This window comes from Ziziphus jujuba, chromosome 2 (genome assembly GCF_031755915.1).
Source record: "Ziziphus jujuba cultivar Dongzao chromosome 2, ASM3175591v1".
Lineage (NCBI taxonomy): Eukaryota > Viridiplantae > Streptophyta > Magnoliopsida > Rosales > Rhamnaceae > Ziziphus > Ziziphus jujuba.
Window position 1 is genome coordinate 10,143,644 of NC_083380.1, and position 14,973 is coordinate 10,158,616.

Here is a 14,973-nt window from a genome sequence, read left to right on the forward strand (position 1 = left end):
TATATGTTATGTTCATTCTACTGCTTAATGATTAATCCTATTTCTTTATTCTATTTTCTTAGGAACATAGCTTCCTCTTCTTGATATATTGTTGCTATCGATATTTATATTTCCTTTTCCAGTTTACGTGGGAACGTAATGGTAGATCCATTAAGTGATCTACTTTTCATGCTTGATTAGCCAGTTAAGCTATAAAATGCTATTACACCTAGTCCCTCATTTTTGCTTGCATGTAAAAGCAGTCAAAACAATGCATGTTATAGCTTTTTTGGCAGAGAATGCAATATTGGTGTTGAAACAAATGCATTTAGTATTACTATTCAAATTACTGGACAATGACATGCTGAATTCCATCCAACACCCACCCACAAAATCTGGCTGATTTCCTGACAGAGTCGTAATATTTACTATTGCAAGCCCATTAGGAGGGACCAAATTTCCATCAACTACAACTGTAGTTGGTATTTGGTATGCTGGATTTATTGGAAGAGACTAGGCTGTTACATCTATTATGCATCTGTTTATTGACTACGTACCATCTTAGGAGAAGTGTGGTTTGGCAAGAACAATCAGATCAGCTATCCTGTGCATTGTAATGCCAAAAACTTCTGTCATATCCAAATCTTTCGCTGTAACACCTTCAGGAAGCTCCCAATCAAAGCTATGGAGAAGTTGAGCAAGTGCAAGCTCAACACTCGCTGTTCCAAATGTAATAGCAGGGCAGCTTCTTCTACCAGCTCCGAAAGGTATGAGCTCAAAATCCTGCCCTTTGAAATCAATAGTGCTACCCATAAATCTTTCTGGTTCAAATGTTTCTGGATCTTCCCAACTTTCTTGATCCCTTCCTATTGCCCAGGCATTCACAAAGATTCGAGTCTTCGCTGGAATATCATATCCATCAATCTTTACACGTTCCATAGTCTCTCTTGGGACTAATACTGGAGCAGGAGGATGCAATCGAAAGATTTCTTTGATGACAGCTTTCATGTAGTAAAGTTGAGGCAAGTCACTCTCTAACACTACTTTTCTGTCTCCCACAACTCTTCTTACTTCAGCTTGTGCTTTTTCCATGACTTTAGGATTCATGATGAGCTCTGTCATTCCCCAATCAAGGGTGATGAAAGTTGTGTCTGTCCCTGCTGCAAACATGTCCTGAAACAAAAACAATGGTGCTATAGAGTGATGGTTTTTTATGCTAAAAATAACTAGTGGAATCTATTTTCAACATTTGGAATTCCATAGCTGTAACTAGTGAAACATAAATTGAAGCAGTAAAAGATGTTTACTGACCAAGATGATAGCTTTGACATTATCCATGGTGAGGGGCATCTCAAGGGAACTATTCTTCTGTATATCAAGTAAAACATCCACAAGATCCTTATGCTCCTCTTTTTCTCTCATGGGGCTGAGATGTTCATTCAAGATCTGGTTGAAAAGATGATCGAATCGTCGAAAGGTTTCCTGCAGTCTCGATTTCATTCCTGTTAAACTGTGTATAAACTCCATTGAAGGGAAGAAATCTCCAAGACTGAATCCTCCCAGCAATTCTTGATACTCCTCCAGCATCTTTTGGAACCCATGCTTGTCATACTCTCCTCCTCCAGAGAAGTCCCTTCCAAATGCTGTGCGACAAAGTACATCATTTGCGTATAGTCCAAGCATCTTAGTCAGATTGGTTGTGCCGGGATGAGAATCTGCAATCCGACGAATCAGACGAGCAACTTCTTCTTCTCTAACAAAGCTATATGATTGGACCCTTTTGGCACTTAACAGCTCAAGTATGCAAATTTTCCGAATATGCCTCCAATAAGCACCGTAAGGTGAGAAGACAATATCAGTGCAATTGTAGAAGAGGTGTTTGGCAGAAAAGATTTGTGGACGACTACACAAAGCAAGATCATTGGTTTTCAATACTTCCTTGGCAAGTCGAGCTGATGAAACCACCACAGTTGGGATCTCACCAAGCTGCAAGAACAATATAGGACCATACTTTTCTGCCAGGCTTCTGAGAGAGAGGTGAGGCATGCTGCCTAGCTGGTGAAGATTACCAATTATTGGTAGTTTTGAAGGACTTGGTGGGAGATTCACTTCTTTTTTTCTCGACTTCTTGAAGATTAACTTGAGCAACACCAAAAGGAAAACCAATACACAGAGAAAAGTGGGTTCCTTTACCACTTTTCTAGGAGAGCCATTGGAGTTCTCTGAAACTCAAATTGTGTACATTTCTACATATACATGGTCCATGTACATATACTCATTGTGATAAGCAATAAGTGACATTCATCCTGGTTGGTCCTACCGAATGATAAATAAAAAATCATTGGGCACATCACGATGGGTGGTTTGGGAAGGTTGAAAGGGAAATATAGCATCTTGGGGAAATTAATCCACACCCCTGATTTTCTGTACCATACAAGATCTATAAGTATTGGTCATGGTTTTGTTTTATTTTTTAAGTTTGTTATTTTGTCCAACCCAAATTATAGTAATAATAAAAATGAAAGAATACACATACCATCATGGAAGACAATGTTGCATGCTAAAACTGAATCTATAGAGGTTCCCACTTTCAATATTAAGAAAAGTAAAAAAAAGAAAAAATAAAAAATAAATTATTGACGTTGAAACGATAATAATATGAATGGGTTCTTACATACTAAACCGCCAATCAAGTTTATAAAAGAAGCTATATTACCAATCAAGTTTATGTACGTGGCTATAAATAACTTGGGGAACTGATGGCCATATCTTGTTCTTGGGATGTCCAAACAGTATCAGAAACTGCATATAATTTAATTTCAGGACGTGGCTATAAATTATATTTCTTTTAGGCATGAGTGACCCAAAAAAAAAAAAATAATAATAATAAATAAATAAATAATATGTTGAATGTGTAAATGCCATGCTACAAAGTACAGACCTTAATATTAATAATGCATTACTTGGAAGTTATCTATCTTAAAATTATACTCGCCTTTCGCCAAGGTTTTCTCAATCTTGATTGAGAAAAGTGTCAAATTAAATCATCCATTTCATGATTCTAATTTCAGTGAAATTTAAAATTCCACTAGATTTGTATAGATTGGGTAATTTTGTTTATAAGAAAAAACCAAAGGTCATGCTTTGCCTGATTATAGGGCTGATTAACCACTGATTGGCAACATGTTTCCTAGTGTTCTGCGCATAGGTTGACTAATACCTGTAGTGTGGTGATTGTACTTAAAATGAATGAAAAGGCAGTATACATGTTTTTTTTTTTTTTTTTATTCTAAAAGTGCACTTTTATTTATTATTTTATTATTTTTCTTTCGGATGTATATTAAATAGAGAATGGGAGTATTTTTTTTTTTTAGATATGGAACAGGATTTGGACTTGGTGGTTAGCATTAGTGGTCATTATCATCTGTCCCAAAGGGACTAGAATGTTTTGTTTCCAGTTGCACAGATAAACAAAGAGCTGCAGCAGCCAAATAAGGGTTGGGTTCAATTGGTGTTCTGTGCTAATCATGTCATTTTCTTCTTCTTCTTTTTTTCTTTTTTTTTCTTTTTTTTTTTTAAATTTTATAATTTTTTTTTTTTTTTTTAAAACAACCTGCTGATGAATCACTTTGAAGAAACTAAACGTATGTTTGATTGTCTTTTGGCACAGGTTGGAGTGTTTTTTCTCATTGCTGATGCCTTCTTCATTGTGGTGCTCAGCCAGTATGTCAATATCTTAAGGAAGAAACTAAAGATGGTTATGAGGCTTAGTAGATGCACATGCACTTGAATGTATTTGATAGAGACAATGGTTACAGCTTAGCATATCACAATATAGAAGCATGCAAAAGATCAATCCTATTTCTTGTGAACTTGGCTTTCTCGTCTTGATACATCGTTGCTATCAATAATTATATTTTATTTTCCACTTTCATGGGTTTCATTCTTTGTTCTACTTTTCATGCCTGCATAGTCCATTTTTCATCCAGTCAAAGCAATCATGTTTAGCACTTGGGCAGAGAATGAAATAAAGTTTGTTGATGTGAATTGCCTAAATTTTACATTTGAAATTACTGACAGAACTGTAATATTTTCCATTGCAAGTCTAAAAGGAGAAACCAGAGCTCATGAACTACAAATATAGTTGGTCTTCATTATGTTGCCATTTATTGAAACAGAGAAAAGGCTAGTAGCACTCTTTCATCTGTTATACATCTATTTATTAACTGCATACCATCTTAGGAAAAGTGTGGTTTGGCAAGCACAATCAGATCAGCTATCCTGTGCAGTGTAATGCCGAAAACTTCTGTCATATCCAAATCTTTAGCTTTAACGCCAAGAGGAAGCTCCCAATCAAAACTATGGAGAAGTTGAGCCAGTGCAAGCTCAATACTCGCTGTTCCAAATGCAATACCAGGGCAGCCTCTTCTACCAGCACCAAAAGGTATCAGTTCGAAATCCAGCCCTTTGAAATCAATGGTGCTGCCCCTAAATCTTTCTGGTTCAAATATTTCTGGATCTTCCCAACTTTCTGGATCTCTTCCTATTGCCCAGGCATTCACAAAGTTTCGAGCTTTGGCTGGAATATCATACCCATCGATTGTTACGTGTTCCATAGACTCTCTTGGGAGTAATACTGGAGCAGAAGGATGCAGTCTAAGGATTTATTTGATAACAGCTTTCATGTAGTGCAGTTGAGGCAAGTCACTCTCTAACACAACTCTTCTCTCCCCGACAACTCTTCTTACTTCAGCTTGTGCTTTTTCCATGACTTTAGGATTCATGATGAGCTCTGTCATACCCCAATCAAGGGTGAAGAAAGTTGTGTCCGTTCCTGCTGCAAACATATCCTGCAACAAAAACAATGATACTGTTGTAGCTATGAGATTTTTCTAGTATTTTTAAAAAATTATTTTTAGGATTTTACTAATGATTATTTGTTTAGTTTTCTTTTTCTATATTTGTTTTGTTTCCTATTTCTATATTTGTTTAGTTTTCTTTTTTTATATTTGTTTAGTTTCCTATTCCAAGTTAAATTAGAATTATATCCCTGTAATTATAAAATTTTATGTTTAGATTTCTTTTCAATACACACATTTTATATTTTATTATGTACTCATATTTTATATTTTAGTAGTACACAAATTTTATATTTTAAGTTTATTAAGATTTTATGTTTTATTTTGTGTATTGAAATTTTACATTTTATCAAATGCAATATTTTATATTTTCTTCTTCCATTTTCTAATTTTCTATTTCCTTCAATATTTAACAAACTGTGGAATTTTATTTTAATTTCTTCAAGTTTAACATATCTTTGAAAATTTATTTTAAGTTTTTCAAAGTTTAACATAATTTGAAATGTTATTTTCAATTTTACTACTTTACAATTTTATTTTTATTTTACTGCTGCAACTTTGTTTTCAACAGCAATAGCAAAGTCTATTTGCAATTTAAACCCTATTTTCAACAGATAATTTTGAGTGGTGGTGTTTATGCAAAAAATAACTAATGGAATTTATATTCAATACTAGATGTGGTCTTGTGCAATGCATGTGGATTAATATTTAATAAAGTTTTTATACCACTACAAATTTTAATGGTTTTTTTGACTAATAAAATAGAATTAGATAAATAATGTATCATATGAAATTATCTATAAAATTAAAAACTATTTTCATTTCCAAATTATGCAATGATTTCACTTTGCGTTATAATCGTTAAAAAGTTTTCACAGTGCAATTTAATAAATTATCGTTTAGTATAATTGTTAACATTTTTCAACAGTTGAATGAGAAATTTCACATAATTTCTTTTGAAAGAAAAAGAGAAAACGAAAAACTTCAAAACAGATTAAGAAAAAAAAAAAAGGATAAGAAAACATATTTTTATTAATTCATAATATTTAAAATTTATATTAAAGAAGACTTTATAAATTAAGGTGGTGAAAGTTAAAACTATAAATTTCTAATAAACAATAATCCAAATTAAAATAAAAAAAATAAAAAATAGATAAATAAATAAAGCAATTTAAGAAGTCTTTCCCAACCTTTTTTTTTTTTAACATATATTAAAAAGTAGGCATTCACCAAATATATATATATATATATATATTAAAAAGCAAGTGATAATTTTATAATTTGGTATAAAGCAATTAGATATCTAACCTATCATTCCTTTCTTCTTTCACATATCGATTATAAAATAAAAGATTATTTTGTAATTTTAGGAGTTTGAAAATTGGATAATTTAATGGAACAAATTTATTTCAATACCCTTGTTTTTAATTGGAAAAAAAAAATTCAATGGCATATTAAATTCTTTAAAAGTAAGGGTATTTAAATAATAAAACTGACGCAAAAGGACTATTTTATAGTTTTAGAACTGGAAATTGTACAAATTGTGGACAAATTTTCTTTAATACCCTTATTGTTTATTAAAAATTAAATAAATAAAAAATTCAAAGGCATGTTAAATTCTTTAAAAGCAAGATATTGCAAGGGCATTTATATAATAAAGTCAAAACCACTTTAATGAAAAACTGGTAGTTACGGGGTGGAACCAGTTTTGACACATGAAAAAAAATAATAATAATAAAATAAAAAAAGAAGAAGGCAAAACTCATGGTGAAGTACCTTTTTTGAACCAAAATGAACAGTTAAAATTGGATCAAAAACTGCTCATCTTTTCACTTTTTAGTATAGACAAAGGATTTTAAACTCCAAAGCTGTGAGTGATTAGTGAACATAATAGACTGAAGGAGTAAAAGATGTTTACTAACCAAGATGATAGCTTTGATATTGTCCATGGTGAGGGGCATTTCAAGTGAACCATTCTTCTTTATGTCAAGTAAAACATCCACAAGGTCCTTATGCTCCTCTTTTTCTTTCATGGGGTTGACATGCTCATTCACGATCTGGTCAAAAAGATGATCAAATCGTCGAAAGGTTTCCTGCAGTCTCGATTTCATTCCTGTTAAACTGTGTATAAACTCCATTGAAGGGAAGAAATCTCCAAGACTGAATCCTCCAAGCAATTCTTGATACTCCTCCAGCATCTTTTGGAATCCATGCTTCTCATATTCTCCTCCTTCCGAGAAGTCCCTTCCAAATGCTACCCGGCAAAGGACATCATTTGCGTACACTTCAAGAAACCTAGACAGATTGGTGGTACCGGGATAGGAATCTGCAATCCGACGAATCAGACGAGCAACTTCTTCTTCTCTAACAAAGCTATATGATTGGACCCTTTTGGCACTTAACAGCTCAAGTATGCAAATTTTCCGAATATGCCTCCAATAAGCACCATAAGGTGAGAATGCAACATCAGTGCAATTATAGAAGAGGTGTTTGGCAGAAAAGATTTGTGGACGGCTACACAAAGCAAGATCATGGGTTTTCATTACTTCCTTGGCAAGTCTAGCTGATGAAACCACCACAGTTGGGATCTCACCAAGTTGCAAGGAAAATATAGGACCATACTTTTCTGCCAGGCTTCTGAGAGAGAGGTGAGGCATGCTTCCTAGCTGGTGAAGATTACCAATTATTGGTAATTTTGAAGGGCTTGGTGGGAGATTCACTTCTCTTTTTCTTGACTTCTTCAGGAAGAACTTGAGCAACACTAAAAAGAAAACCAATGCAAAGAGAAAGTAGGGCTCCTTTAGCCATTCAAGGAGACCCATTGGAGTTTCTGAAACTCAACTAAGTACACTTCTGTATATATTTACATATAAACAAAGAACCACCTCATATGTTGTGAGCGAAAAAAAAAAAAAAAAAAAAAAAAAAAAAAAAGGAACAGCTCATATGCATATTAATTCTGACATGTGACAATTAATGCCCATCCTGGTGGGTCCTACTGAATGATACAAGTAAGGAAATGTTTGATAAATCTGAAAGATCCAAAAACAGGAAAGATCTTGGACCAGTATATCAATAAAGGACAGATCTATCTACTAACTGTTGATGGTGACACTCTATCTGCCTCAATTGATCTGTTTGAAACAGGATTGATTAAATTATATTTTTAAATCCACTCCAATCAAATTATTAATAAAAAAAAAAAAGTTTTCCGTAAGAAATTTAGTCCACAAGATATATTAACAATCAGTTGAAAAAAATGAAAAAAAAGAAAAGCCTGTTGAAGACTTTTTTTTTTTTTTTTTCTCTTTTTTACTTTGAGAGTGGCCTCACAAAATGTGATTGACATGTAGGGATGAAAAATAGTATGGTTTTCGTAATTTAAGAGAATTCAATAACGTGGGGAGATTTCCTTTTTCCAAAGAAACAACATTGGGCACAGATCATTGACAATGGTTTTGTGAGGTTGAAAAGGAAATATAGCATCTTGGGGAAATCAGTCCAGACCCTTGATTTTCTGTACCATACAGACTGTATTGAGTGTTGGTCATGACTCATTATTTTGTTTCTTTTCTTAGTTTTCCTTTTTTTTTTTTTTTCTCTCGTCCCAAAATAAAAAATAATAATAATTGTAAAATTATACACAAAGCATAATGGAAGAAATTGATGTATACCAAAACTGCAGCTATAAAGGTTCACATACAAATGGGTTATTTATTACATGACTTGATCACCAATCAAAGTTTAGAGGAGAAGATATGTTTCAGAATGTGGCTATAACTTACATGGGGTACTGATGGGTCCTATGATGTTCCTGGATGTCCAAACGGTATCAGAAAGTGCATCTAATTGTATATTTAAAAATAATAATAATAATAAAATAAAATAAAATTACTACTTGAATATTTCTATGCCATGCTACAGAGTACAGACTTTAACAATGCATTACTTGGAAGTGACACATGTAAAGATTATTCTCGCCAAGGTATTTCAATCTTGAACAAAAAAAAGTGTCAAAATCATCCATTTCATGATTTGATTTCTATGAAATTGAAAAGTCCACTATATCTATATGCCTATCGGCTGGATAATTCTGTTTATAAGTCAAAAACCAAGGTCAAGCTTTCCCTGATTATTGAAATGCAGGTCTCATTAAACACTGATTAGCAACATGTCTCCCAGTGTTTCTATGCATAGATTGACTAATGTCTGGAGTTTGGTGATTGTACTTCTTTTCCTATTTTTTCCTGTATATATCTTTGTCTTTTCAGAAATGAATGAAAAGGCAGTAGACATTTTCACCAAAAAAAAAAAAAAAACCTTTGTTTATTATTTTTATTTCCGATGTATATTAAATTGTGGAGGGGGATTTTTTTAGATATTGAACCTAGAACGAGGGGATTATCACTCCTTGTCATTGTCATCTATCCGGCCGTTTGGTAATTATGTAATTTTTTGTTGAAACAACCTGCTGATGAATCACCTTGAAGAGACCAAACTCATGTTTGATTGTCTTTTGGCATAGGTTGGAGTCTTTTCTCATTGCTGATGCCTTGTTCATTGGTACTTAGTTACTAGGGGCAATATTTTCAAAAAGAAACTAAGATCACAATGAGGCCTAGTAGATGCAGATGCACTTAGATGTATTTGTTTCGAGACAATGCTCACAGCTTAGTAAATCACAATATAGAAACAAAAGATTAGTCCTATTTCCTTAAGTCCATTTTTCTTGCGAACTTAACTTTCTCTTCTTGATATATTGTTCATATCAGTAATTATCAATGTAAAGACTATAGGCCTTCATTTTTTATCCAGTTAAAACAATTATGTTTAAGCTTTTTGACAGAGAATACAAGAATGGTGTTGGTGTGAATTGCCTAAAATGTTGCACCATTGAAATTACTGACAGAACTGTATTATTTTCCATTGCAAGTCTAAAGGGACAAGCCAGAGTTCGTGAATTACAAAAGCGGTTGGTCTTCATTATGTTATATTTATTGAAACAGAAAAGGCTAGCAGCAATGTTTCATCTATTATATATCTGTTTATTAACTTCGTACCATCTTAGGAAAACTGTGGTTTGGCAAGCACAAACAGATCAGCTATCTTGTGCATTGTAATGCCAAAAACTTCTGTCATATCCAAATCTTTCGCTGTAGTGCCTAGAGGAAGCTGCCAATCAAATCTATGGAGAATATAGGACGATACTTCTCTGCCAGGCTTCGGAGAGAGAGATGAGGCATGCTGCCTAGCTGGTGAAGATCACCAATTAGTAGTAGTTCTGAACGGCTCAGTGGGAGATTCACTTATCTTTTTCTTGACATTTTGAAGATGAACTTGAGCAACACCATATGGAAAACCATTCCAGAGAGAAAGGTGGGTTCCCATAGCCATTCAAGGAAAGTCATTGGAGTTCTCTGGAACTTAACTGTGTACCTATGACAAGTGACGTCCATCTACTGAATGATAAGAGTTGAAGAGGTTTAACGTTATGTACAGAAAATATGAAATATCCAAAAACTGGAAAATCTTGGACCAGTAAATCAATAACGGACTCAATGGAGACACACACTCTCTCAAGTGATTGGTCTGGAATATGAGACCAAACTTCAGGATATAACTGAAACGTATATATATATATATATATACATATATATATACTCCAAACGAATTGAATTAAATTTAAAAACCCAGTTTTCAGTAAGAAATTGAGTTCACAAGATTTATTTATAAAAAAAAAAAAAAAAAAAAAAAAAAAAAAAAACTGCGAAGACTTGTTTACTTTTGAGAGTGGCCTACACAGAATGTGATTGACATGTGGTGAATGAAATAGTGTGGTTTTGGTAGCTCTAAGATAATTCGATAACGTGGAGAGATTTTCTTCGCCAAAGAAAACAACATTGGACAGATCACATAGGATGCTTTGGTGAGGTTGATAGCATTGTAGGGGAACAGAGAATCAATCCATACCCTTTATTTTCTGTACCATACAGATTTTACAAGTATTGGTCTTGATTTTGTTTTATTTTTTGTTATTCTTTTTATTTCTTTATCTTTATTATTTTGAGTCGTCCCAATATATATATAAATTAATAAATTTGAATAATACAACACACCATCATGCAAGAAAATGTTTGTATACCAAACTGCATCTATAATAGTTTGAATTTTCCAACTTTCAACATTAAAAAATAACATAAAATAAAATAAAATTATTGAAGGTTCTTTTCTTCTTTTTCTTTCTTTCTTTCTTTTTTTTTTTTTTTTTTTTTTTTTTAATGAATTGGGAAGGAAAATTTTGAAATCTGCTTTTGAACTAGGACCTATAGATTTTCAACGATGGTGATTGCATCTAGGCTGTCCCAATAAAATAAAATTATATATTGAAGTTGAAACTTAGAAACAGTAATAATACAATACAAATGGGTTACTACATGACTTAACAACCAATCAAGTTTATAGACTTATAGTAGAAGATATATTCAGGATGTGGCTATAAATTACATGGGGAACCGATGGGCCATGTCATGTTCCTCGGATGCCCAAACAGTAAAAGATAGTGAATGTAATTGTAATTTTAATTGTAATTTCAGATTGTGGCTTATAAATACATTTCCTTTAGACATGAATCTCAGAAAAAAACAATTAATATGTTTAATATTTCAATGCTGTGCTAGAGAATGCAGAACTTAATATTTCATTACTTGGAAGTGACCTATCTTAAGGTTATTCTCGCCAAGGTTTTTCTGTCAATCTGGATTGAGAAAGGTGTCAAAACCTTCAATTTCCGTGATTCTAATTTCCATGAGATTGGAGAATCCACTTGATGCCTATAGATTGGATAATTATGTTTATAAAGTCAAAAACCAAGATCAGGCCTTGCCTGATTAATTATTGAAATGTATGGCTGATGAACCACTTGTTTGCAACATCTTTGTTGGTGTTCTATGCAAAGATTGACCAATGTCTGTAGTTTGATGATTGTACTTCTTTTCCTATTTTTTACCATACATATCTTTATCTTTTCAGAAATGAATGAAAAGGCATTAGACATTTCTTCTTCTTCTTCTTTTTCAATCAAAAGGTGCACTTCTATTTATTATGTTTTATTATTATTGTTATTTTATTTTGATGAATATTATTTTTAATATAGAACACAGGATTTGGGGGTTATCACTCGTGAATAGTGATCATTGTCGTCCCAAGGAAACGTCAGTTTCTTGTTTTCAGTTGGACAGATCAACAAAGAGCTGCAGCAGCCAAAGAAGGGTCGGCTTATCGATTGGTGCTCTCTGCTTGTCTGCTAATTATGTCGTTTTCTTGTAAAACAACCTGCTGATTAATCACTTTGAAGAGACTAAACTCATGTTTGATTGTCTTTCGGCACAGGTTGGAGTCTTTTGCTCATTGTTGGTGCCTTCTTCGTGTGGTGCTCAGCTGGATGGTCAATATCTTCAGGAAGAAACTAAAGATCACAATGAGGCTTAATAGATGCACATGCACTTGAATGTATGTGTATAGAGACATTGCTCACAGCTTAGTAAATCACAATATAGAAACAAAAAAATTAATCCTGTTTCTTCACTCCATTATCTTGTGAACTTAGCTTTCTCTTCATGATATATTTTTTGTTATCAATAATTATATTTCTTTTTTCACTTTCATGAATTTTCATTTTTGTTCTCCTTTTCATGCTTGTATAGTCAATTGCGTGATGAAATGCAATGATTCTAGTCCTTCATTTTTGATCCAATCAAAACAACTTTGTTTAGCTTTTTTCGCAGAATGCAATATCAGTGTTGATGTGAAATGCCTAAAATGTTACCTTTGAAATTACTGACAGAACTGTAATATCTTCCATTGCAAGTCTAAAGGAGAAACCAGAGCTCATGAACTACAAATATAGTTGGTCTTCATTATGTTACCATTTATTGAAACAGTGAAAAGGCTAGTAGCACTCTTTCATCTGTTATACATCTATTTATTAACCGCATACTGTCTTACGAAAAGTGTGGTTTGGCAAGCACAATCAGATCAGCTAGTCTGTGCATTGTAATGCCGAAAACTTCTGTCATATCCAATTCTTTAGCTGTAACGCCAAGAGGAAGCTCCCAATCAAAACTATGAAGAAGTTGAGCCAGTGCAAGCTCAATACTTGCAGTTCCAAAAGCAATACCAGGGCAGCCTCTTCTACCAGCACCAAAAGGTATCAGTTCGAAATCCAGCCCTTTGAAATCAATGGTGCTGCCCATAAATCTTTCTGGTTCAAATATTTCTGGATCTTCCCAACTTTCTTGGTCCCTTCCTATTGCCCAGACATTCACAAAGATTCGAGTTTTGGCTGGAATATTGTACCCATCGATTGTTACGTGTTCCATAGACTCTCTTGGGAGTAATAGTGGAGCAGGAGGATGTAGTCTAAGGATTTCTTTGATAACAGCTTTCATGTAGTGCAGTTGAGACAAGTCACTCTCTATCACTACTCTTCTCTCTCCCACAACTCTTCTTACTTCAGCTTGTGCTTTTTCCATGACTTTAGGATTCATGATGAGCTCTGTCATTCCCCAGTCAATGGTTCTGAAAGTTGTGTCTGTTCCTGCTGAAAACATGTCCTGAAACGGTAACAATGATTCTAATGAGTGGTAATTTTGAAGCCAATAATAATAACAAGTGGAATTTCTATATAGTCAACTTTTTTTTTAGTATGGAAGTCCAAAGCTGTGAGTTTGCAGTGAATGTAAATTGAAGCAGTAAAAAATGTTTGCTGACCAAGATGATAGCTTTGGCATTATCCATGGTGAGGGGCATTTCAAGTGAACGATTCTTCTGTATATCAAGTAAAACATTCACAAGGTCCTTGTGCTCCTCTTTTTCTCTCATGGGGTTGAGATGTTCGTTCACAATCTGGTCTAAAAGAAGATCGAATCTTCGAAAGGTCTTCTGTAGTCTTGATTTCATTCCTGTAAAACTGTGTATAATTTCTTCCATTGAAGGGAAGAAATCTCCTAGACTCAATCCTCCAAGCAGTTCTTGAAACTCCACCAGCGTTTTTTGGAGCCCATGCTGGTCATACTCTCCTTCTGAGAAGTCCCTTCCAAATGCTACCCTGCAAATGATGTTGTTTGCGTACGTTTCAAGAAACTTAGACAGATTGGTGGTACCGGGATAAGAGTCTGCAATCCGATGAACCAAACGTGCAAGTTCTTCTTCTCTAACAAACCTATATGATTGGACCCTTTTGGCACCCAGCACCTCAAGTATGCAAATTTTTCGAATATGCCTCCAATAAGCACCATAAGGTGAGAATGCAACATCAGTGCAATTATACAAAAGGTGTTTGGCAGAAAAAAATTGTGGACGGCTACATAAAGCAAGATCATGTGTTTTCAATACTTCTTTAAGCTAGTCTAGCTGATGAGACAACCACAGTTGGGATCTGACCGAGCTGTAAGAATAATATGGGACCGTACTTTTTGGCCAGGCTAAAGAGAGAGAGGTGAGGCATGCTGCTGTTGAGCTGGTGCAGATTACCAATTATGGGTAGTTTTGATGGGCTTGGTGGAAGATTAAGTTGTTTTTTTGTTGATTTTTCCTTAAAGATGAACTTCAGCCACACTAAAAGGAAAAGGAATGCGAAGAGAAAGATGGGTTCCTTTAGCCATTGAAGGAAAGCCATTAAGGTTCTCTAAAACTAAAATCGGTATATCTCAACAGGGCTTCACCTTTTTTCTGTTCCTCTCTCTATATATAGAGTTATGCTCACATAAGGTTGACTTTTTTATTTTTATTTTTATTTTTTTATGAATTTTTGGAGTGTTTCAAAAGTTAAAATTCAAAAATGCATTAGTAACATCATATGGATCCAGCAAACCACTATTGCATTTTTAGTTCATGATGGTTCCACTATTAGATGGACCTAACCTTGACAAGATATCATCCTACTAGTTTAGTTGGTATTTTCCCTTTCATTCTAGAGCAGCAGTATACGGTATATCTATCTTGTTCCTTTCCCATACACCTAAACCACAACAGCACACATTTTCTTCCAATTTGTGATGGTCCTTTTCATGGTAAGATTGGGAGTTTATATCGTTCAGGGTACTGAAAATATGAAAGATCCAAAAACCGAAAATCA

The 14,973-nt window shown here is 33.9% G+C and overlaps 1 protein-coding gene and 2 pseudogenes across 1 annotated transcript; all 3 read right to left on the reverse strand.

Moving 5' to 3' along the window:
* Window positions 1–286: 286 nt before the first annotated feature.
* LOC107418236 (cytochrome P450 71AP13-like) lies at window positions 287–2,258 on the reverse strand. Its single transcript, XM_060814956.1, has 3 exons — window positions 2,255–2,258; window positions 1,291–2,207; window positions 287–1,152 (listed from the first exon to the last, which is right to left on the reverse strand). Exons 1-3 carry the CDS (start codon window positions 2,256–2,258, stop codon window positions 541–543), a joined length of 1,533 nt encoding a protein of 510 aa, XP_060670939.1. The 3' UTR covers window positions 287–540.
* A 1,744-nt stretch (window positions 2,259–4,002) lies between these two features.
* Window positions 4,003–7,742, reverse strand: LOC107418224 (cytochrome P450 71AP13-like; annotated as a pseudogene).
* Window positions 7,743–12,659: 4,917 nt separating this feature from the next.
* On the reverse strand, window positions 12,660–14,608 carry LOC107418226 (cytochrome P450 71AP13-like; annotated as a pseudogene).
* Between the last annotated feature and the right edge of the window lie 365 nt (window positions 14,609–14,973).

Bases quoted from the DNA above. Each gene is read 5' to 3' on its own strand.
- LOC107418236 (XM_060814956.1), bottom strand. The intron at 1,153-1,290 runs GTCAGTAAACAT...TTTTTGTTTCAG, and splicing joins ATGTCAAAGCTATCATCTTG to GACATGTTTGCAGCAGGGAC.